Consider the following 24,864-nt stretch of genomic DNA (forward strand, 5'->3'; position numbering starts at 1 on the left):
ACGGCATAACAAAAACAGTATTTGATAGGTCCGGATTTCCCTAAATCGAGATTATTTCATTTATTATCCAAGATTCATGCCCCGATGAACGTGTGGACTGTGCCTGGAGAGATCCCTAGGGGGCCTCCTATAGTTTTGGATCGTGGGAGTGAATCATACCACATAGCACAGTATCTTGATGCTTTTTTAAACCCGATTTCAGAAAAACACAAAAGTTATTTAAAAGATTTGTAGGATTTTATAGCAAAGTTACAAAATGTCACCATTTCAGAGACAGCTTTCTTTTTCACAATTGACATTATAGTTTATACACAAACATTTCAATGGAACTGGGCCTAAAAGCCTTGAAGAAAGCGTTCTTACAGTTTCCGGATCAAAGAAGACCGGAAAAATATCTTTTAAGATTGTTAAAACTTAGCTTGACTTGTAACGACTTTGAGTTTGAGTTAAAAATGTTTTTGCAGATCCAGGGGACGGCGATGGGCAAGAAATTTGCACCAGCCTATGCGAACATATACATGGCAGACTGGGAATCAACACTCCTAGCAAGTGCCCATTGGTTCTGTTAGTGTATTATAGGTATTTGGATGACGTGATTGGAATCTGGCAGCACAGTAAGAAATCTTTACAATTTATAGAATTAGTTAATAATCATCATAAAAACATAACAGTAAAATACACTTTAAATCATCATGCAATCACCTTTTTAAATATCACAGTAATTCGGAATAAACCCCTTGGGGACTCTTGTAGCCTACTCTGTAAACAAAAATACACGTTGATAATACAGATACACACTCTCTTCTGTACAAATCGAGTTTCCACCCTAAACACACCTTTAATTATTAAATCACTATTAATTAGTTTTTTTGGTATTTGTACAGAGGAGAGTGGTTTCCAGAGGGCAACTTCAATCTTGTTTCAGGCCCTCAGAAAAAAGGGTTATACTAAGAGATTTCTCAGAGCAATAAAAGCTGCAACACTGAGACATGCCACAACTCATTCCGTAGTTACCGTGCGGCCGGACTCCATACACGTCATCTCTTTAATCACCACTTACTCTCATACCAATCTACACATAAACAGTAAAATCAAAAATAATTTCAGACGAGCACAAACAGAGATACAGGAACTGCAAAACTTTAGGATTATGTCAGCGTTTCGTAGAAATAAAAAAAATCTTAAGGATATTTTGTGCAGCTCCAGATTCACTTTCACAGTCCGAAGACAAACGTCCACTTGGGATCACTATTTTTATTCCATATTTCGTATTGCAGGGGTCGAAATTAACCGTGGTCTAAACTTGAACCCAGAGAACACTATTTACAAAATTCCATGCATACAATGTGGTATAAATTACGAGGGGGAGACAAAGAACTCCCTCAAGATCAGACTGAAGCAACACATCTATAGTATTTTAAATAATACCAAAGACTCATACTTTTAAACCATACTCACTTTTGGTAAAACATTTTAAACATCATTGGATGGAGGAATTGAGGATTTCAGGGTTAGAATCTAATCCTTTATGGATAACGGGACAGAGGAAAAGGAAAGAAAGGGAAGGGATTAAAAAACTTAAAGTAGGGGCTCCTATGGGGCTCAATGAACGTTATATATATGGTTGTAATGTTGGTAAATAATATTATTTATTTATTTATTTATTTATTTATTTAAGTACTAATATTAATGGTTTTATACATGGGGGGGCTCATTCTTTACAGCAGTTTTTATGAATGAAAAAATAAAAAGGTAAACTTGTATGGAACTTGACTACAATATTATATAAGATTGGTTTAAAAAGAACAGGGTGTTACAAATGGAACCTAGAGGTCTCCCCCCCCCTTTTTTTGTTGCTTTTTTTGGAGTGGATTGTGGTGAATTATTTAATATGAGCACTTTAGTACGTAGTACTTTTTTTTTCTTTGCAATTATTTTTTAGCACTTATCTCGGGCTCCAAAAGTATTACACAGACACTAGTTATTTAGTAAGAAAAAAGTCAAGTATGTAGATAGTTTGCTCTTCTTCTCCCTCCCCAAAACTGAGGTCTATTCTTTTTCTTATCCCAATTCTGACCTCAGTAATCTTAATTTAGTTTTAATCCTAACCACAATTCCCTAACCCTAACCCTGTCATCCCAACCCTAATTTCACAACTCCCACACCAATCCCTAAACCTAGCCCTAATCCCTAACCCTAACCCCATCCTACGCCCCAACCCTTATTCTAATACTTCTCCCCCAGCCTTTAGAACCCTAATCCCACCCCCAATCTTGACCCCAACCAACAATTGTAACCTTAACTCTTAGGGTGAGCATCGATTGGGATGGATCATCCTAATCATATGTTTGACCCTAAACCAGTAAAGACTTAATAGCTTGTCTCCTCTACTCCTTCTAACCCTAGGAAGAAAAAAAAAATCCTTTAACTTTAAAATTTTTACTCACCATGACTCTGCTTTCTTTTAAAATAAAATATTTTTACATTTTTGTAAAACGCTTTTTTTTAGGACAGGACCAACGGAGGTGAAAAATGGTGCCAGAGCAACATGAGCCCAAACCAAGGGAACGCATAATCTTTAACTTTAATCCTAGACATACACAATAACTCTTCTTCTTTGTCTTTGGGCTGTTCCCTTTCAGGGGTCGCCACAGCGAATCATTTACCTCCATCTAACCCTATCCTCTGCATCCTCTTCTCTCACACCAACTAACTTCATGTCCTCTCTCACTGCATCCATAAATCTCCTCTTTGGTCTTCCTCTAGACCTCCTGCCTGGCAGTTCCAACCTCAGCATCCTTCTACCAATATATTTACAATCTCTCCTCTGAACATGCCCAAACCACCTCAATCTCTGACTTTATCTCCAAAACATCTAACGTAGGTTGTCCCTCTGATAAACTCATTCTTAATCCTATCCATCCTTGTCACTCCCAAAGAGAACCTCAACATCTTCAGCTCTGCTACCTCCAACTCTGCCTCCTGTCTTTTCTTTAGCGCCACTGTCTCTAAGCCGTAGAGCATCGCTGGTCTCACCACTGTCCTGTACACCTTTCCTTTCATTCTCGCTGATACTCTTTTATCGCACAACACACCTGACACTTTTCTCCACCCATTCCAACCTGCCTGTACCCGCCTCTTCACCTCCTTTGAACACTCTCCGTTGCTCTGGACCGTTGACCCCAAGTACTTAAAATCCTGCACCTTCTTTACCTCTGCTCCCTGTAGCCTCACCGATCCTCCTGGGTCCCTCTCATTTACACACATGTATTCCGTCTTGCTGCGGCTAACCTTCATTCCTCTGCTTTCCAGAGCATACCTCCACCTCTCCAAATTTTCCTTCACCTGTTCTCTGCTCTCGCTACAGAGCACAATGTCATCTGCAAACATCATAGTCCATGGGGACTCCTGTCTTACCTCATCTGTCATCCTGTCCTTCACCAAAGCAAACAAAAAGGGGCTTAGAGCCGATCCTTGATGCAGACCTACCTCCACCTTGAACTCTTCTGTCACACCTACAGCACATCTCACCACTGTCTTACAGCTCTCATACATGTCCTGCACCACTCTAACATACTTATCTGCCACTCCAGACCTTCTCATACAATACCACTTCAATAACTAACTTCTTCATAGGTGGGGAAGGTCTATCTCTAAAGCTGTATGTGAGGTGGGGCCTTAAGAGAGAGTAGCCTAGGCTGGGCTGCTTCCACTGCAAGGAACCTGGGCACTTCCAGGACCACTGCAGAATGATGAAATTAGAGACACTGATCCAGATCCCTAAAATGCTTCAACCCCCTGATTAAGCTTGAATATACTGCATCCCTGTAAGAATGCAAGGGGGCACATAGCACATAATCTTCACCCTGGAGCATTTGCCTGTTTTCTGTTTGTCATAGCAGGCGTTGTAATGGCATAGGGGTGTTTGTTAACATCCGTTACAGATACCGATGTAATAAAAGTTTAAATAGATATTTTTTTAATGGGGAGATGAGGCTAATAATTAATAGAATTGTTTAGAAAATGTTTACGCCAAGTGTGTGTGTGTGCACATACAGATCTGGCTATTAAAAACGCACGTTTCAAAAAAGGGATCCTGCGACTTGCCGCGCGCTGTGAAAATACCCTTCATTACCTGTAGGGGACAGTTGTGTTTCAGTCTGAAGTATTGTGTGTCTACTGAAGCTGAAAACATGTTCTCTCTCTTAGGCACCCATTGACAGCAAGCGACGGAGCTCATAAACGTGTCAAGCTCAAACTGTAAATACTAATATGTATTTATTCATTTTCTTCTCTCCTTCTATGATAATACTTCGTTAACTGCACTTTCTCCATTTAGTATTGGAGATTTAGTCTCTGCGCGTGTGTGCAAAAAGCATAAAACAATATTGTTTTATTGTGTTTATGTGCTTTAAATATACACTAAACAATAAACACTGCTTTTTGCAAAGTGAAAGTGAGTTGCACGTGCGGCTTTTTGATCAAAAGGCTGATAAACACGTGCGCAGATATGAGCAGATTTATCAATAAAAACACAAAAATATGCGCTACTTGCTAAATATAACGCGACAGCACGCAGAATCCCTGGGCTTTGACTGCGCTTCCTCCATTCATTAGTAGTAGTAAAAATGCTGGGTTTCTGTAAACAAGTCGTTGGGTTGTTTATGCTGGGTCAAAATTCTGTGTTATTTCGGGTACTGTACTTTAATCACACTGTTGGGTTGCTTTTGCTATGAATACTGAAAGTGCTGCATGATTAAACTCAATGCAAAAAACGGTGTTTATGCAGTAAACCCATGGGTGAACACGATGATTTAAGAATTTAATTAAACATGAATATATATAAGTGGCATTTTAATTCAAATCCAACATTTTAATGGTTAGTGATTGGTGCATGGGCGTCAACTCGCACGTTCTGTAATATTCCATTGTCATTCATATTGACGTTGTTTTAGAGCTCTTTACTAAAGCATTCTCTAGTTGGTAAGTAAGTAAGCAAGTAAGGAGGTAAGCAAATAAAAGAGAAATAAATATTTAGCAGAAGATAATGTCACAAACACACACACAAATCCTCCGTGCATACACACCCACAGTACAGTATGAGACACGCGTGCAGACACAAACACACACACACACACACACACAATCTCTCCGTGCAGATACACCGTGCAAAGAACAACTTCGTAATACTTTTGTTTTATGTTATAGTTTTGTTTTAGTTGGACTTCATGTCCTAGACTGCACCTCGGTCAGGTGACATAATGATTCACCTGAACCGAGGTAAGCTGATTAAGTTGATTATAAAAAGCCTGACTGAACTTCAGTCAGGCGTCTAGCTTTTGTTGCAATTTATATGATTTCTGTTGGTGTTATTTATGTGTTTATATTTAATAAAAACCTGATCCTGAATGTTTATGCCACTCAATGGCGATTATGCCACGCAAACACAAACGCCAAAGGAAGAATCGTGACAGAAAGCTAGACCTTACAAGTGGCATAGCGGAGGTCTCTCCCCTAGATTGTTTTTGGGGGGGAGCAATCACCATCTCGCCCGAGCTGGCCGAATGGATACAGGACAGCGAGGAGGAAGGAGAGAGGGAGCTGTTGCAGAGCTGGGAGGGCTGCAAGCTCGCCGAACCGGCGGACTGGCTGGGAAACAGCGAGGAGCAGCGAGAGACAGAGGCGCGGCAAAGCTGGGAAGGCTGCAGGCTCGCCATCCGGCGGACGCCGTTTAGAGGTGAGGCAGCTTTGGAAAACAGGTTCCCACGCTCCGACGAGGAAGTACGGGCCAGGGAGGTCGGGTACATCGGAGGCGAACGGGAACAAGAGCCCGAGGAGGAGCGAGGAAAAAAGGAGGATGGGACCCGGGAACTGCTCAAGTTCTGGGCAGAGGTGAATGGGGAGCGCATTCGGGGCCTGCAAGAGCAGGTGGAACAGCTCCAACACCTGCTCATCCGACTCCACTAGAGCCAAGCAACAGGCTCTGAGCTTCCTCCTTCTCAGCCTCTCCTCGACAGTGAGGACGTCGCGCATCCTCCGCTGGACAGCGAGGACTTCACGCTTCTTCCTTCTCCGCCACCTCTCCTCGACAGTGAGGACGTCGCGCATCCTCCGCTGGACAGCGAGGACTTCGCGCTTCTTCCTCCTCCGCCGCCTCTCCTCGACAGCGAGGACTTCGCGCTTCTTCTTCCCCCGCCTCCCGGCTTCGAGGACATCATGCCAGCTCCTCAGCCTGGCCTCGGGGACGTCACGCTTCTTCCCCCGCCTCCCGGCTTTGAGGACGTCGCTTCAGCGCCGCCGTCCAGCTCAGCGCACGCCGCTTCAGCTCCGCCGCCGCCGCCGTCCAGCTCAGCGAGCGTCGCTCCAGCTCCGCCGCCGCCCAGCTCAGCGAGCGTCGCTCCAGCTCCGCCGCCGCCCAGCTCAGCGAGCGTCGCTCCAGCTCCGCCGCCGCCCAGCTCAGCGAGCGTCGCTCCAGCTCCTCAGCCGCCGCCGAGCGTCGCTCCAGCTCCGCAGCCGCAGTATTAGACACAAATATATGATATGGTAGTATATGCAATGAAAAAGCTCAATGAGTGCTCAAATAGAAAGCAAACGTAATTATTAATTTATTGTGTATATTTAACTTCATTCAGCCGTTTAAATTATATGAACAATAACATTCATACCAGCCCACTATTATTTTCTGTTCAAATTTAAAGATGCCCGCATGTATGTATAAAAAGACGAATTCAAAGAATACAAAAGTGAATAATCTTTAATAAAGTTGACTAATACAATATTGTTTTTGTTTAAAACATGATTCTTTTTAAATCTATTTTCTGAATACAACGCGACAGCGCGCTCCGAGGTGACACCCAGAACCCCAGACTGTAATACCTCTAATCACCTTTCATTCATGATAGGTGTGAAGTTAGCAAACCGGTTGGACCTGGACTTCCTGGCCCACAGCAGCAGTATAAAAATATAATACAATACAGAAATCAATGTTATTTAAACATATTATTTAAAGTATCACTGAACATATATTGGCCCATATTAGTAAAACAAAAAAACTAAGGAAAAAACATTAAGACAAACAACATATAAATCTACTGTATAAAGACAGTATTTTAAAAAGAATGGCAATAAAACTGAACCAGTAAGCTGAAATAAAATCAGTAGCAGCATTAGCTCATGCTAGTAAACTAGTTACTTATTTTAATTATTATGGTAGTCAATATTAATTCAAAATAATGCTGAAAATCATTATTTTGAATTAATATTGACTACCATAATAATTACTAGCACGAGGTAATGCTGCTCCTGATTCCAGATTACCTGTTCAGTTTAATTGTGATTCTTTTCAATTGGCTTTGGTAGATCAGGGAAGAGGTGTTGGTCATCACCAGCAGGCACTGGTTTATCATCACTGACCTGCTGCACTTACAGCTCACACTGACGAGTGGTGTATCTCTTATACACTGAGGAGTGGTGTATCTCTTATACACTGAGGAGTGGTGTATCTCTTATACACTGAGGAGTGGTGTATCTCTTATACACTGATGAGTGGTGTATCTCTTATACACTGAGGAGTGGTGTATCTCATACACTGATGAGTGGTGTATCTCTTATACACTGAGGAGTGGTGTATCTCATACACTGACGAGTGGTGTATCTCTTATACACTGAGGAGTGGTGTATCTCTTATACACTGAGGAGTGGTGTATCTCTTATACACTGAGGAGTGGTGTATCTCTTATACACTGAGGAGTGGTGTATCTCTCATACACTGAGGAGTGGTGTATCTCTCATACACTGACGAGTGGTGTATCTCTCATACACTGAGGAGTGGTGTATCTCTCATACACTGACGAGTGGTGTATCTCTTATACACTGAGGAGTGGTGTATCTCTTATACACTGAGGAGTGGTGTATCTCTTATACACTGAGGAGTGGTGTATCTCTTATACACTGACGAGTGGTGTATCTCTTATACACTGAGGAGTGGTGTATCTCTTATACACTGAGGAGTGGTGTATCTCTTATACACTGAGGAGTGGTGTATCTCTCATACACTGAGGAGTGGTGTATCTCTTATACACTGAGGAGTGGTGTATCTCTCATACACTGACGAGTGGTGTATCTCTTATACACTGAGGAGTGGTTTATCTCTTATACACTGACGAGTGGTGTATCTCTTATACACTGAGGAGTGGTGTATCTCTTATACACTGAGGAGTGGTGTATCTCTTATACACTGAGGAGTGGTGTATCTCATACACTGATGAGTGGTGTATCTCTTATACACTGAGGAGTGGTGTATCTCATACACTGACGAGTGGTGTATCTCTTATACACTGAGGAGTGGTGTATCTCTTATACACTGAGGAGTGGTGTATCTCTTATACACTGAGGAGTGGTGTATCTCTTATACACTGAGGAGTGGTGTATCTCTCATACACTGAGGAGTGGTGTATCTCTTATACACTGAGGAGTGGTGTATCTCTCATACACTGAGGAGTGGTGTATCTCATACACTGACGAGTGGTGTATCTCTTATACACTGAGGAGTGGTGTATCTCTCATACACTGACGAGTGGTGTATCTCTTATACACTGAGGAGTGGTGTATCTCTTATACACTGAGGAGTGGTGTATCTCTCATACACTGAGGAGTGGTGTATCTCTCATACACTGAGGAGTGGTGTATCTCTTATACACTGAGGAGTGGTTTATCTCTTATACACTGACGAGTGGTGTATCTCTTATACACTGAGGAGTGGTGTACCTCTTATACACTGACGAGTGGTGTATCTCTTATACACTGAGGAGTGGTGTATCTCTTATACACTGACGAGTGGTGTATCTCTTATACACTGAGGAGTGGTGTATCTCTTATACACTGAGGAGTGGTGTATCTCTCATACACTGAGGAGTGGTGTATCTCTTATACACTGAGGAGTGGTGTATCTCTTATACACTGACGAGTGGTGTATCTCTTATACACTGAGGAGTGGTGTACCTCTTATACACTGACGAGTGGTGTATCTCTTATACACTGAGGAGTGGTGTATCTCTTATACACTGAGGAGTGGTGTATCTCATACACTGACGAGTGGTGTATCTCATACACTGACGAGTGGTGTATCTCATACACTGAGGAGTGGTGTATCTCTTATACACTGAGGAGTGGTGTATCTCTTATACACTGAGGAGTGGTGTATCTCTTATACACTGAGGAGTGGTGTATCTCATACACTGAGGAGTGGTGTATCTCTTATACACTGAGGAGTGGTGTATCTCTTATACACTGAGGAGTGGTGTATCTCTTATACACTGAGGAGTGGTGTATCTCTTATACACTGAGGAGTGGTGTATCTCTTATACACTGAGGAGTGGTGTATCTCTTATACACTGAGGAGTGGTGTATCTCTTATACACTGAGGAGTGGTGTATCTCTTATACACTGAGGAGTGGTGTATCTCTCATACACTGACGAGTGGTGTATCTCTTATACACTGAGGAGTGGTGTATCTCTTATACACTGAGGAGTGGTGTATCTCTTATACACTGAGGAGTGGTGTATCTCTCATACACTGACGAGTGGTGTATCTCTTATACACTGAGGAGTGGTGTATCTCTTATACACTGAGGAGTGGTGTATCTCTTATACACTGAGGAGTGGTGTATCTCTCATACACTGACGAGTGGTGTATCTCTTATACACTGAGGAGTGGTGTATCTCTTATACACTGAGGAGTGGTGTATCTCTTATACACTGAGGAGTGGTGTATCTCTCATACACTGAGGAGTGGTGTATCTCTTATACACTGAGGAGTGGTTTATCTCTTATACACTGACGAGTGGTGTATCTCTTATACACTGAGGAGTGGTGTACCTCTTATACACTGACGAGTGGTGTATCTCTTATACACTGAGGAGTGGTGTATCTCTTATACACTGACGAGTGGTGTATCTCTTATACACTGAGGAGTGGTGTATCTCTTATACACTGAGGAGTGGTGTATCTCTTATACACTGAGGAGTGGTGTACCTCTTATACACTGACGAGTGGTGTATCTCTTATACACTGAGGAGTGGTGTATCTCTTATACACTGACGAGTGGTGTATCTCATACACTGACGAGTGGTGTATCTCATACACTGACGAGTGGTGTATCTCATACACTGAGGAGTGGTGTATCTCTTATACACTGAGGAGTGGTGTATCTCTTATACACTGAGGAGTGGTGTATCTCATACACTGAGGAGTGGTGTATCTCTTATACACTGAGGAGTGGTGTATCTCTTATACACTGACGAGTGGTGTATCTCTTATACACTGAGGAGTGGTGTATCTCTTATACACTGAGGAGTGGTGTATCTCTCATACACTGAGGAGTGGTGTATCTCTTATACACTGAGGAGTGGTTTATCTCTTATACACTGACGAGTGGTGTATCTCTTATACACTGAGGAGTGGTGTATCTCTTATACACTGAGGAGTGGTGTATCTCATACACTGAGGAGTGGTGTATCTCTCATACACTGAGGAGTGGTGTATCTCTTATACACTGAGGAGTGGTTTATCTCTTATACACTGACGAGTGGTGTATCTCTTATACACTGAGGAGTGGTGTACCTCTTATACACTGACGAGTGGTGTATCTCTTATACACTGAGGAGTGGTGTATCTCTTATACACTGACGAGTGGTGTATCTCTTATACACTGAGGAGTGGTGTATCTCTTATACACTGAGGAGTGGTGTATCTCTCATACACTGAGGAGTGGTGTATCTCTTATACACTGAGGAGTGGTTTATCTCTTATACACTGACGAGTGGTGTATCTCTTATACACTGAGGAGTGGTGTACCTCTTATACACTGACGAGTGGTGTATCTCTTATACACTGAGGAGTGGTGTATCTCTTATACACTGACGAGTGGTGTATCTCATACACTGACGAGTGGTGTATCTTATACACTGACGAGTGGTGTATCTCATACACTGAGGAGTGGTGTATCTCTTATACACTGAGGAGTGGTGTATCTCTTATACACTGAGGAGTGGTGTATCTCTTATACACTGAGGAGTGGTGTATCTCATACACTGAGGAGTGGTGTATCTCTTATACACTGAGGAGTGGTGTATCTCTTATACACTGAGGAGTGGTGTATCTCTTATACACTGAGGAGTGGTGTATCTCTTATACACTGAGGAGTGGTGTATCTCTTATACACTGAGGAGTGGTGTATCTCTTATACACTGAGGAGTGGTGTATCTCTTATACACTGAGGAGTGGTGTATCTCTTATACACTGAGGAGTGGTGTATCTCTTATACACTGAGGAGTGGTGTATCTCTTATACACTGAGGAGTGGTGTATCTCTTATACACTGAGGAGTGGTGTATCTCTTATACACTGAGGAGTGGTGTATCTCTTATACACTGAGGAGTGGTGTATCTCTTATACACTGAGGAGTGGTGTATCTCATACACTGAGGAGTGGTGTATCTCTTATACACTGACGAGTGGTGTATCTCTTATACACTGACGAGTGGTGTATCTCTTATACACTTACGAGTGGTGTATCTCTTATACACTGACGAGTGGTGTATATCTTATACACTGACGAGTGGTGTACATCTTACACTGATGAGTGGTGTATATCTTACACTGATGAGTGGTGTATCTTATCTCATGCAATAGCATGCTCCTTGTTGCCGGGGTCTTTGACACTAGCTTCGAAAGGGGTTTCCATCATTACCCCCATCCTCAATCCAAGCCCAGCGCCATTTATTTTTTATGATAAATATCCGCAAACCTGATTTTTTTTTCTCCACAGCCACAGTACGCCGGAAATCCGACGTGGTGCCAGAACGCTATTACCCCTGCATTAGTGGTGCATACTTTAACGGGCAGTGAGAAACTGCGAGAGCATGGAGCTAGTCTCACTGTGGTTGTACTAGCCTTGTTCTTCACTGGGCAGGAGCTGCACTGGTGACGCCGTTGTCCACAATAAAAGCACAGATGATCACGTAGTCTGCATTGGCGTTGTTCGAACCCTGGTATGTCCAATCTGTATGGTTCTTGAGTCTTATGGGCTTGGTTAAGGGGGGGGGGGTGTGTGCTCATAGTAACCTGGATGGTGGTTGATTTTGCAGCAGATTGTTCAGCCTGATTGCCAGGTTAGTGTACTGTGACAGTTTCAAGAGTTTGTCCTTACATGCTACTTCGGCCTGTAGCACCAGATTTAGCCTTTCACGGAAAACCGACTTTAATGCCACGCCGTTCCATCCGCTTTCAGCAAACAGTTACAGATAATGGCATCGTGTTACACCGCAAGAAGTACATGACAAATTACGATAAAAATGCATTACAGAAAACAATAACTGTGTTAAGTAAGTAAACCAATTTATCACCCTAATATGTTCTGTTATATTTGGGACAAAGAAGTATCTTTGTGTACAGGATTCTTACCTTGGAACATCAGACAAAGAATCTTGCAATTCTGTTGGAAGGCTTGATGATCTGTCACGCTTCAAGGACCCACAGTTAGGTTCAGGTGGTCGTGATCTTTTATTCTGAATCAGACTAAAACAAACACCTTGCGTAAATATTCTTAGTATGCTCCTCTTCTTCTCCTGATCTTTTAAAATTTTTAAAATCTGGTGCCTGGGTAAGCATCCGAAGTGTATAGATAAGATATTACGTATCAGAAGGCAATACTCTCTGAGCAAAAAACAACAGCCATAGGAAGTTCAGTCAAAAATTGAGGAAATTCAAGGGTTTGTCTTTAGATGCTAATTCGGCCTGAAGCACCAGGTTTAGCGCCTCCCGGAAAACCGACTTTAATGCTACGCCATTCCATCTGCTTTTAGCAAACAGTTACAGATAATGGCATCGTGTTACACTGCAAGAAGTACATGACAAATTACGATAAAACTGCATTACAGAAAACAATAACTGTGTTAAGTAAACCAATTTATCACCCTAGTATGTTCTGTTATATTTGGGACAAAGAAGTCTCTTTGTGTACAGGATTCTTACCTTGGAACATCAGACAAAGAATTTTGTAAGTCTGTTGGAAGGCTTGATGATCTGACACGCTTCAAGGACCCACAGTTAGGTTCAGGTGGTCGTGTTTTTTTTTCCTGAATCAGACTAAAACAAAACAAGTCTTTCCGTTAATGTGTGTGTGAGAAACTCAAATAAGAGAGGAGGAGGGGTTACAGTGTACGATGAGAAGAGGGGGGGGGGGTTGTTCATCCTCTCCTCTTACTTTAGCTTCACACATACACACACACACAGATTTGTTATTTTTACTTTATATTTTGTGTTAATTTTTTAATGTATTTATTTTTTTGGACTGTGGAACGAATAATTTGAGTTTTTATTATTTCTCATGGGGAAAATTTAATTTGGTTTATGAGTGTTTTAAAATACGAGCTGCTTTTGGAGGCTTGTTATGCTTATTATGCTCGTAATGCGACGTTCCACTGTATAGATAAGAACTGGACACACCATTCTTAATCCTCAGTTGTAGTTTGTAGTAGCTCAATTTCTATTCTCCAAACTTCTCTTTGTTGTTAAATTCAGGACAAACTTTTTGAAGCAGCAAAAAGTTACAGAACATGGCTTGTGATGTACTGAAAGTAAAACATATCTTACATTACACAACATTATACTGACCTGGGATCAGTAGACGGGTCTCTCTGTCCAAAGTGAACTGGGAGTTGCTTTGACCAGGAACTCTCCATTGAGACACAGCTTAATGTTGTTAGAGTCATGAAAAGTACAGTTAGTAAGATTTATAATGTAAGGCACCATGCTTGTAAATAAAAATGCATTAAAGATAAACAATACATTCTACTTATTACACTCTTCTTCTAAACAAGATTTAAAAAATCTTAAACAAGTGAAAGAGTCTGGTGTCATTTGGGAGGTTATTATAGGAGGGTAGCATATAGAACAGTCACAAGTGAAGAACACATTTTGAGATGGTGTGGGTGTGGTCTCTCTAACTGGAGGAAGGGTCTGGTGAGTGAGATGCACAGTTGATGACAATGTGTCTAATTACTGTACGTCTGTTTTAGTGACCTGGGAAGCAATAAAGAGTCAACAGAGCTATTGGGCAGAAGAGAGAAGTTCAGTCACTGGACCCAGAGCATGTGACATTTGATTAATTCACGACCGCAAGTCCTCTGGAGCTGCATGAGACTCTGGAGGCATTTGTAGAGATGTTTGAGTCAGCAACTGTGGACTGACGTTGTGACCTCCTACCCATTTTTTTCAGTTGTTTAAGATAAACTGATGCAGCCTGTCTTTAATAACTTAGTGGTAGTTTATGTACACAATGCAAATTTTACTGCTAAGTAAAAAAAAAGTAACCTGTTTAAACTGCTTTCACACTGCTGAGCATTAAATTGATTCACACCAGTGTGTACCATTCTCAGAGCGATAGCCTGGTCAGTAAGTTTGTTGATGATGAATGCTCACAATTGGAATAAACGGCTGGAACCCCTGTTATTTGCAGTAATAAACAAATAATACAAATCTGCAGGTTTAAATGTAATCATCCAATATAACAATATCCCACAAACATAATACCAGTCAATGTGTTACAGAGAGCTCAGGTCACCAAACTGCAAAATGAGAGTATTGTAATTCACATTGGGATATCAGCAGATTCCCTTGTCTCCCAAGTCGCAAGAAAAAGTAGTTTTTCTCCATGCCGATTGGTTTATATCAGTTTGTCACTCTTATGTTCTGGTTGTTCAGGACCCCCACCACACCCTCAACAACTCATAGACTCATATCCCCATAATGCATATGCATAACACCTTGGTCCTGCAGGAACGTTGTTTCGTTTCACTGTGTACTAACTGTATATGGTTGTAATGACAATAAAGCCTACTTGAACTTGAACTAGCTACATGTCAGATGGGGGGGGGGGCTGGGGGGGGGGGAGACCCAGGACTGAAAAGACAGTAATATGGTTCCTGAGGCTGGCTGGATATTATCATAGTGTGCCTGATTTTTCTGACAACACCAACCTGATGACCTTTACATGAGCTTGACTTTTGTCTCCGCTTTATTTTACAGATGTATTTATTGGACAGAGGGTGGGGGACATTGTGTTCACTGAGACACAGCTAAATGGTGTTAGAGGACAGCATGAAAGGAACCGCAGGATTTAAAATGCAAAATATCATGCAGTTCAAAGCAATTACAAAACTACAAGCAATATAATGTTTGTAGGTTATTAGAAAATTGTGAATAATTTTAAGAACACATAAAAAGAAAAACAATTATTGTGTAAAGTAAATTTTATCACTGTAACACGTCCTGCTACATTCGGGACAGAGAAGTCTCTTTCTCTACAGGATCCTTACCTTAGAGCATCAGACAGTAAGTTTATCGGACGGCTCGTTGAACCGTCACTCTCCATGGACACACAGCTGGGTTCGGATCTTTCACATGGAATCAGACTAAAACACAACACCTTATGTAAATGTACTCAGTATGTCAGCATGTCATTGTATGTCATTTCTTCGTGATTTTTCTAAGCTTCAGTGAGTCAGGGGACCTGATGCTGTTTTGCATTGTATATGTAAAATATAAAACTCTCCAGCAAAGAACCTAATTTACTAATAATTACATTTTTATTAATCCTGTTGACAGTTAATGGGTTTGTATAAATAGTTTAAAGTTTAAAGATTGAAAATAATCTGCTGATTTTTTCATGTAATCAGTGATATTATTATTATTATTATTATTATTATTATTATTATTATTATTATTTCAGGTTGAAGCCCATATACATGTCTGTCTGTTTGTCTTTCTGTACAGTTTTGAAAAATTTGTAATGTCACATTACATGAAATTTCTAAATCATTTAGGGTTTTTTTGTTTTGTTTCTTTTGATATCTTTTTGATAACCTGTGTTGATTTTATATACAGTAGTTGATCAATTGGAATGGTTATTACCGTCGCATTCACCGCCGCGTAAAAACGTCAGCGGCCAAAATAAATCAGTTGCATTTCGAAGTCATTCGTAAAATGGCCGCCAGGTGGCGCAAAGTGACATTTTCGCTCGTTGCCGTAAATACAACAGTGACCGTTATACAGCGTATCTCTGTATCGGTTTATTGTTATTTAAGTTCTGGATTATTTCAGGTACTTTAAACACATTGTTGGGTTGCTCATGTTGGCTCATATGAGATGTAGTTTACAAATGAACACCTGGTTGGGTTATTTTGACCCAACAACTGGTTTATTCATTATTCTTTCCTTTCTCCAAATATCAGCCTGCAGAATGTTTGAAATATTACTGTTTATTGTGTTACAGGTGTAGTTTTTAGAGTTGTTTAGGCAGGAATGCGTGTGTATACAGCTCAAAACCTCCATCAGTTATTAAAGATAGCGTCTATTTAGAAAACATGCCCAGTGATTTCTGAGCTTCAGGAAATCTCCCGGCGCTCTGCGCATAACACCGGGCCAACTCATGTCGGAAAGAATTTATAAACGGTTTCTAAACGTGGGCTATTGTTTTTTACTTATAATATTTGTTAATTTAATTTAAATGAGGTTTGGGCTCAGGACTTCGACTCGGCATCGTGATCCCCCTCTTTAATTTACTTATATTTAATTTAGTTTTAATCAGCGCTCAGCCGCATGCATGGAGTTTTTCAGAGCGCACCGGCAGAAGTAGACTAATGATTATGAACGCGTCGGGAAAACAGCAAGCAGACTGACTCTGACCATTTAAAAAAACGTTTGCGTTCATTTTCTGACGCGCTCAAGTTCACCAAAAACAATACAGAACAGCGCAGCTTACAACACTTACAAAATCACAACACTTACAAAATCACAACGTTTTTTCGTTATTGTGAGTGCGCTTAAATAAAAGTTGAGTCTTATAAAGGCATGTAGTCTTATATAGTTTTATTATATAGTTTTTGCACATTAATCTGACACAGTTTTTTCAGCCTGTCACGGCGTGCGCACAAATCAATATCGCTCCTCGCTCACTAGTTAGGCGGCCTCCCCTTCAGACATGCGAAGCAGCGGGACCGCAGAATTACACATGACTGGTGAGCTATCGTTGCTATCGTTGCCCGGGCTTGCACCCCGCGCTATAAAATACTCGGGGTTTGTTGGGCTACAGTGGATTTTACTACGCGCTGTGTATGCAGCGCGCGTGCAACAACGCGGAAGTGCGGCATGCAAGCAGGGCAAATGGAACGCGCCCCAGGAACTTCAAAGGAGCGAGAGGTGGGAGGGGGGCGGTACGGCCATCCGCGGAGAGCAGAGTCAGCGCGAGCAGACGGATGGCCATTGCACTCCCGCGTAGTAAAATCCACTGTAACCCAACAAACCCCAATCATCACCAGCCGTGCCTTATTCCGTCATGTCATGTGGGCATTATAAGCTTTGTATTGAAAACTTCTAACTAAAAAGTGGCAGCTGGCACGCCTAAAAATAGACGCAGGTTATTTTTTTAATAGTCTAAATAAAAACCCTCCGATTTAATTTCCTATAGTCTAACCAGCGCTCAACCGCACGCATAGTTTTCCCGAGCGTGAGGAATTTTTTTGTGCTAAATAATGTTTATGCAGTATAAGAATTCCTATTAATCCTGGGTTGTTCTTTTAGTGTCACTATAGTGCTTTACAATGCCAGACAACATTCAAACACAAATGATTCACCCTCCCCAGGTGTGAATCGGCTGTTCTCACCTATACATTCAGAGGAACTGAAATGCACTTCTCCCCACTTTAAAAACCTCTTGAATCTGAGGCTCTTCTGGAGACTTTCAGTGATTTCAATTTGTGTAATTTTAATCTCCTGGATTCTAGATTCTAAAGTTGACATTGTTACCTTTTTTAATCATTGGAATGGAAGAACTTGTTATTTTCCTTATGATAGCATAAATTGCATTGTTTTTAATCAGTCTATACACAATAATATTCTTTGGTATTTATTTATTTATTTTTAACGGGTATGGGGGCTATCTTGGTTCATTAATCTCCGTGCCTGGTTTAGGTTTAGTATTCAGTGCGCATCTGTTCTATTACAACTATCATAACACTCAAATACCTTTTATTGGGGGTTAAGTGACTGATGTGCCTAACATTTTTCAGCTGAGCCTTTGTTTCACTGAAAACGACCGCGACACCCCTCTCTCTGTCTCACACACACACACAGAGCCGACCAAATCATTAGCACGTCCCTCCCCCAAACAGCACAGACATTTACTTACACCTGAACTGAGTTGTTTGAGTAACATGGGTCGAACCCGTTACAAATCATAACAGTCTACTGCATTTCATTCTTATAATAACGCACAAACACAAGCGGGGCTGAATGACCGACATCAGCTGACGCAGTAGAACGTCCTAACACTGTTTTAATGTTATGGTCATTTATTTCAGTTAATAAATCTACTATAAATTTAAAGAACACAAGATATAAGACGACACAAAACCCTACACGCGTCTTTTCTAATTACACGTGATAAAATCTAAAGGCTCACTGTGTTAACATTTATTTTGTTTAAATTTGATCCTAATAAGATTTAATTTAATTAAAATTCTACATTTGTATCGTCATTTTAGTTCTGTGATTATAAATTTGTTTAACTACAATGTTTTACTTGATTTTATCCGCTACTACGTGCAGTTCTAAAACTCTGTCTCATTAATCCAGCAGAGAATGAACTAAGGCATGAGGCGTCAGCCTGTAGTTATATAGCGCCACTCAACGGTAAAAGCCAGCAAACGCACAAAGCCAAACGGTACCGCCGAGCGCGGCGAAGGTAGGACCTACAGTCCGATTGATTAACCACTGTACACTACACAACCAACAAAAAAAAGTCACATTTACATTTAGGCATTTGGCCGAGTCTTTTATCCAGAGCGAATTACAAAAGTGCTTTGAAGTTTAACCCATTGGATTGATCTTTACACTGGGGTACTGGGTTACTAACTAAGTGACATCAGTCACACACAGTTGGGAAGTTTCCTTCCAGAATCCTGACATCGTCATCCTGCAATATGTCCGTGTCATCAGGGAAGAAAAACTCCATAGATTCAGGTGGTCAACTGACTTTGTTTCATTATATAACCCCAGATCATAACACCGTCTCCGTCCACTTTAACACTAACACTGCTAAACTGGAAAAAGATTGTTTGGAACCGCAGTGAAAGAGAAAGAAACTCAGCACAGAGGTGTATTTCAGCTGGAGCATGAGCACACACACACACACACACACACACACACACACACACACACACTGTAGAGAGTTATTTATTTATAGTCCTATATTAACTTGTTACAAATGGACTGTAAGATGTTTTTAACTATGATGACGGTATGGAGACGGTTTATTAATGACATGAAAAGAGTTTAAGAAGCTTAAAAACACCTTCATGACTGTGTGGAGATTACATCACTCTGAAACGTAGGGGTGTAACACCCTTTAGAGCATCTTCACAATCATCAGTTTCATGAAGACAACCTAAGAAACGTTTGATGGAGTCCTGAGTGTTCAAGACCTTCTACAGAAACCCAGAGGGTCAGACTGAGGTCTCGAGGTTAGGGTTAGGGGTTAGTGATGAAGTTAGGGGTTAGTGTTAGGGATTAGGAGTGTTAGCAGTACCTTGCAAAAGTATTCACACCCCTTGAACTTTTCCACATTTTGTTATGTCACAGCCACAAACATAAATATGTTATACTGGGATTGTATGTGACAGACCGACACAAAGTGACACAGAATTGTAAAGTGGAAGGAAAATTATAAATGTTTTTCAAAAACGTTTTTTTTTCACAAATAAATATTTAAAAAGTGTGGTGTGGATTTGCATTCAGCCTCCTTTACTCTGATACTCTAAAATCCAGTGGAACCGATTGCCTTTAGATCTCACCTAATGAGTCAGTAGAGTCCAGCTGTGTTTAATTTAATCTTCGTATAAAGACAGTTGTTACTGTAAAGCTGTGAGGCCCTTAGAGGTTTGTTAGAGAACATTAATAAACAAACAGCATCCTGGAGCCCGAAGAACATACCAGACACGTCAGGGATAAAGTAGAGAAGTGGAGGAGTTTAAAGCAGAGTCAGGTTATTAAATAAATATCCCAAGCTTTGAACATTTCACGGAGCGCTGTTCAGTTCATCATCCGAAAATGGAAAGGGTCTGCCATGACTGCAAACATACCGAGACATGGACGTCCACCTAAACAGGCCAGGTGAGGGGAGAATTAATCAGAGCAGCAGCCAAGAGGCCCATGGGAGCTCTGGAGGAGCTGCAGAGATCCACAGCTCAGGTGGGAGAATCGATTAGGTTTAATGTAACGATATAAATGTGCAAAGTGGTCGCGACATTCAAACCCAGGGGATAAGGTGGAAAGGGTACAGGGCAGTAAAGCTCACAATAATGCACTTATATAAAAAATAACTCATCTAGTATAGATTCCTTACAGTAATAAACATTTCATTATATATACAGTATATATATATATATATATATATAAATATTATAATATACACATCTATTAAAGCCTTCGATGCCTACCGTACTCTTCTCCTCAACGTCTCTCGGTAACCTGACACAAAATGGAGCTGCTGAGTTTCACTTCTAATTTTTTTATCTCTGAATGTGGGAAGAGCTGTCACACACACACACACACACACACACACACACACACACATTGGTTGAACACAATGAAAAACATTTTTTAAGTTCCTGTTTTTTCCTTGTAACAAGTTAAAGATGTAATCTGTAGTTAGTGTTGTTGATGTTCAAACTTCACAGGAGCTTAAAGTTCAATTCCATAAAAAAAATTATTTATCTTCATTCCATCCAGGTTTAAGATTTAAGCATTTTGTTAAAAGCAGCATTGTAAACACTTTATACTTTACGCCCCAGCTGCGGGGGGTTTTATGTCACTGGACGATTCTGATCCATAAGTCATTCACTCCATCTCCATGACTAGTCTCTAGTTTCACTGAAGAGAGAGAGAGAGAAAGAGAGCAACCTACTGTACTTGATCTCATGAAGTCAGCTCAGTCGATCCCGCTAATTGTCATTTACAGACCTCCAGGGCCGTACTCGGAATTTCTTAGTGAATTTGCAGATTTCCTCTCAAATCTAGTCGTTTCTGTAGACAAAGCGTTAATTGCTGGAGATTTTAATATTCATTTTGAAAACCCAGAAGACCCTCTGAGAACTGCATTTATGTCTATACTGGACTCGGTAGGAGTAAATCAGTGTGTAGTAGGACCCACTCATAAAGCAGGTCACACTTTAGATTTAATAATATTATTCGGATTAAGTATAAGAAATTTATTCACAATACCACTATCTGAAGTTATCTTAGATCACTATCTTGTCTCAATTCAAGTGTGTCACAGTAATAATGTACACACAGCGCCGCGCTACCGTATGAAACGTACATTCACATCAACTACCAAACAGAGTTTTATCAGTAATCTCCCAGAGTTCCCAACTTCGATTAGATCACCGTCTGACCCCACAGAACTCGATCAGGCGACTGAATATTTAGAGTCGACATTTCGATATACCCTAGATAATTAACTAACTGCACTAAATAAAGCCTTTCTATCAGGGAACATCGTCTATATGGGTGTAACTCAGTCTGTAACAGTGTTTGGGTAGGTAGGGTGTGTCAGAGTAACACACACATTCAATACAATTCTCTTTTATTTGTATAGCGCTTTTAACTATGCTCATTGTCGCAAAGCAGATTTACACAATCAAAAGAAATTATGGAAATAAGGTTAAAATGTGTGTGAATCAGAATGATCAGATCGTCCCTGATGAACGAGCCGAGGGTGACGGTGCTGAGGGAAAAACTCCCTGAGATGGTAATAGGAAGAAACCTTGAGAGGAACCAGACTCAACAGGGAACCCATCCTCATCTGGGTGATAACAGATAGCAGGGATTGATCTGCACTCATACTGTGTGTTAGGAGGCTGGAAGTTCAGTATAACAGGAGATGTGGAGAAGTTCATATGGAGTCCAGTTCATTACTGGAGGCTCAGGTACAAAACTGTCATTTGTTTTTAGACATTAGCAACAAAGTCTGGAGTACCGGAGAACATTAATTTAAAAACTTTTACTTACCATGATTTCCAATATAAGTCCTAAAAAATCTTACTCTTAAAAACATCAACACTGTTAGAAAGGCAAATGCATTTTTACAATTTTGAAAATAAATTATTAATTGTCCTGCACAGCTCTGAAATAATATTTGTTTTTAATTTAACAGTTTTTTTTTAAATTAAATTCTCTTATTACAGCAATCTCACTCTTATTTCGAGAAAAACAGACATTTAAAAAAAAATAAAGTGTCAAACCTGAAATAACATCATTTGTAGATTCTGTGCATGCATTTAAGATTCAAGTACTATTTTACTATTAATTAAATTAACATCTAATGAACATCTGTTGCAGTAATGACATATAGGTTTCAGAAATGAAGTTAATTATTTCAGTAATTATATACTAGTCTGAGATAATGCAGAAAAAAATTTGCAATTGTGCGAATGTTATGTTTTTTATATTAAGAAAAACATTAAAACAGGAATAAACAGGGCAACATTTCAACATGTAACTAAAAAAATTACCCATTTTACCATGGCATTAAAAAACCTGATAAAACACCACATTCTGATTGGTCAGAACATATGTAGTATTAATTCCTAACAACCTGCTACACAACAGTTGTACAATGTAAGGGAGGAAAGTGAACAGTAAGAATACAAGGTGAGGAGGTGAAGAAGGTCCAGGAGTTTAAGTCCTTGGGGTGAACAAGCCAGGGTCGAGGAGAGTGTGTGGAGAAGAAGTGAGTGCAGGCAGGCTGGAGCGGGTGGAGAAAGGTGTGGTCAGGAGTTCTGTGTGAAAATATTAGAGAATCAAGAGGAAGATGTACAAGACCGTGGTGAGACTGGCCATGCTGTATGGTTTAGAGACAGTGTCCCTGAGGAAGAGACAGGAGACAGAGCTGAAGGGAGCAAAGCTGAAGATGTTGAGGTTCTCTTTGGGAGGGACACGGATGAACAGGATTAGAATTGAGTACATCAGAGGGACAGCTCATGTTGGACGTTTTGGGGACAAAGTTAGGGAGGCCAGGTTATGATGGTTTGGACAGAGGAGGGAGAGTGAGTATACGGGTAGGAGAATGCTGGACATTCAGTCACAGAGGGGAAGGACAAAGAGGAGGTACATGGGTGTTAGCTAATTATTTTTTTCTGTCATCTAAAATAATCTAGTAGAACATCTATTTGTTTTTTTCTACATATTTTATATGAGAACTTCAGCAGAAAATCCAGTAAAATATAAAAATAATTACTTCTCATGTTGAAATTACAGATTGTGCAATGTAAAGAACAGTATGGTCTATATTCTAATGCTTTTTTATATAGCAAAATTACACAAATTACACATTTTATGTTCAAAATCATTAGTGCCGAGGGGTTTTAATGGTTTCATGGGAATCGCCCATTTCCAAGTGCAAGCAGGGACACCGGCAGGACTAACTATGACATCATAACTAAAAGGGAGGAGCCAGAAGGAAACACAAACATGAGGGGGAACTGAAATGTAAAGAGATGCAATAAGTAATGCAATGAGAGTGAGGAAGACAGCATCTAAACATTCTGTACCAGTTCACCAGAATACTCTATGTCCATGAGTCCCCCAGAATTCGGGGTCATTAATGTTGCTTATCTCTAATCATTTTTCTGTTTACTGGAGCTACATTATCTAAGGTATAATGAAATGTTGACCTCATAGCTGATAACTCTGGAGGTGGTTAATACAGTACCACCTTTGTTAGGTTCTAACCTTTCAGAACATCCCCCAACAGCTGCTGTACTGGAGACACTCAGACCCAGTCGTCTAGACGTCACAGTCTGGCCCTTGTCAAGGTCTCTCTGCTCCTTACATTTTCCCCATTTTTCCTGCTTTCAACACACCAACTTTGAGAACCGACTGTTCACTTGCTGCCTAATAAATCACAGCCACAGACCGGTGGTGCTGTAATGAGATGATCACTGTTCCTCTCTTCACCTGACGTCTCACTTTCTGGTGTCTTATCTTGTCATATCTCTGGGTGTAAATCAACAACAGGGTTTAGAGTGAATGTGCAGTATATAGAATATATCTGCTGTTTATACATGCATTAAATAGATATTTGGTCTTAATCATCTTTTTGTGGGCTTAGAAACATTTCTTTTAATCTTGCTTTGTTCATTTTTTATATGAAATTAAAAGCATCTTCATGAATACTGCAAGTTATTGCAACTCAGAACACCCCCCCCCCCCAAACACACACACACACACACACACACACACACACCCACACCCACACCCACACACACACACACTCCTTTATTGGTAAATAGATCTCAGCCAGTGTGCCATCTAGTGGACATTATAGGCATTGCACAAGGTATTAGTTTGAAATTTGCACATAGAAATGTAAGAATATAACTTTGATTTAAAAAAATACATTCTAAAACGTTTATACTGTTATTGTATTGTTATATACTATAATTTATATTAATGCTGCTAATTGCATAAATACATGTTTTAAATAATATCGTTGGGTTGATTTTTGGACTTTTTAGATGTAAGACCACGCTCAGGGTGAGTTTTAGGTTTATTCCATCGTTTCATTTAAAGAGTTCACATTTTTTACACAATGTATGGATTATAGGACAGGAGAAAAGAGAAAAGGGGGGAAACAGTAAATAAACAAACAGAACAACAGCTAAATCCAAACTAGATTTCAAGTCGCTCTTTCCGGTGTATTATTACTTCCGGTTTATGTGAGGTACCCGGAAGTGACCTGCTACAGG

General features: G+C 40.5%; 1 protein-coding gene across 3 annotated transcripts in view; it reads right to left on the minus strand.

Moving 5' to 3' along the window:
- LOC128523967 (NACHT, LRR and PYD domains-containing protein 3-like) overlaps positions 1-20,575 on the minus strand; it is a 42,546-nt gene extending 21,971 nt beyond the window's left edge. For 2 of the 3 annotated variants that reach the window (XR_008360481.1, XM_053496210.1), the window contains exons 1-4: positions 20,554-20,575; positions 15,376-15,453; positions 13,673-13,750; positions 12,461-12,574 (exon numbers count right to left, since the gene is read on the minus strand). Coding sequence is in view for 2 of the 3 variants with exons in the window: in XM_053496210.1 (XP_053352185.1) it covers positions 12,461-12,574; positions 13,673-13,750; positions 15,376-15,431 (248 nt within the window). In the remaining variant the exon portion in view is untranslated. Of the gene's footprint in view, positions 1-12,460; positions 12,575-13,672; positions 13,751-15,375; positions 15,472-20,553 lie in introns of all 3 variants that reach the window. The other variant, XM_053496211.1, reaches the window with a different exon arrangement.
- Positions 20,576-24,864: the final 4,289 nt, after the last annotated feature.

The sequence above is a fragment of the Clarias gariepinus genome, chromosome 5 (assembly GCF_024256425.1).
Source record: "Clarias gariepinus isolate MV-2021 ecotype Netherlands chromosome 5, CGAR_prim_01v2, whole genome shotgun sequence".
In the NCBI taxonomy this organism is placed as follows: Eukaryota; Metazoa; Chordata; class Actinopteri; order Siluriformes; family Clariidae; genus Clarias; species Clarias gariepinus.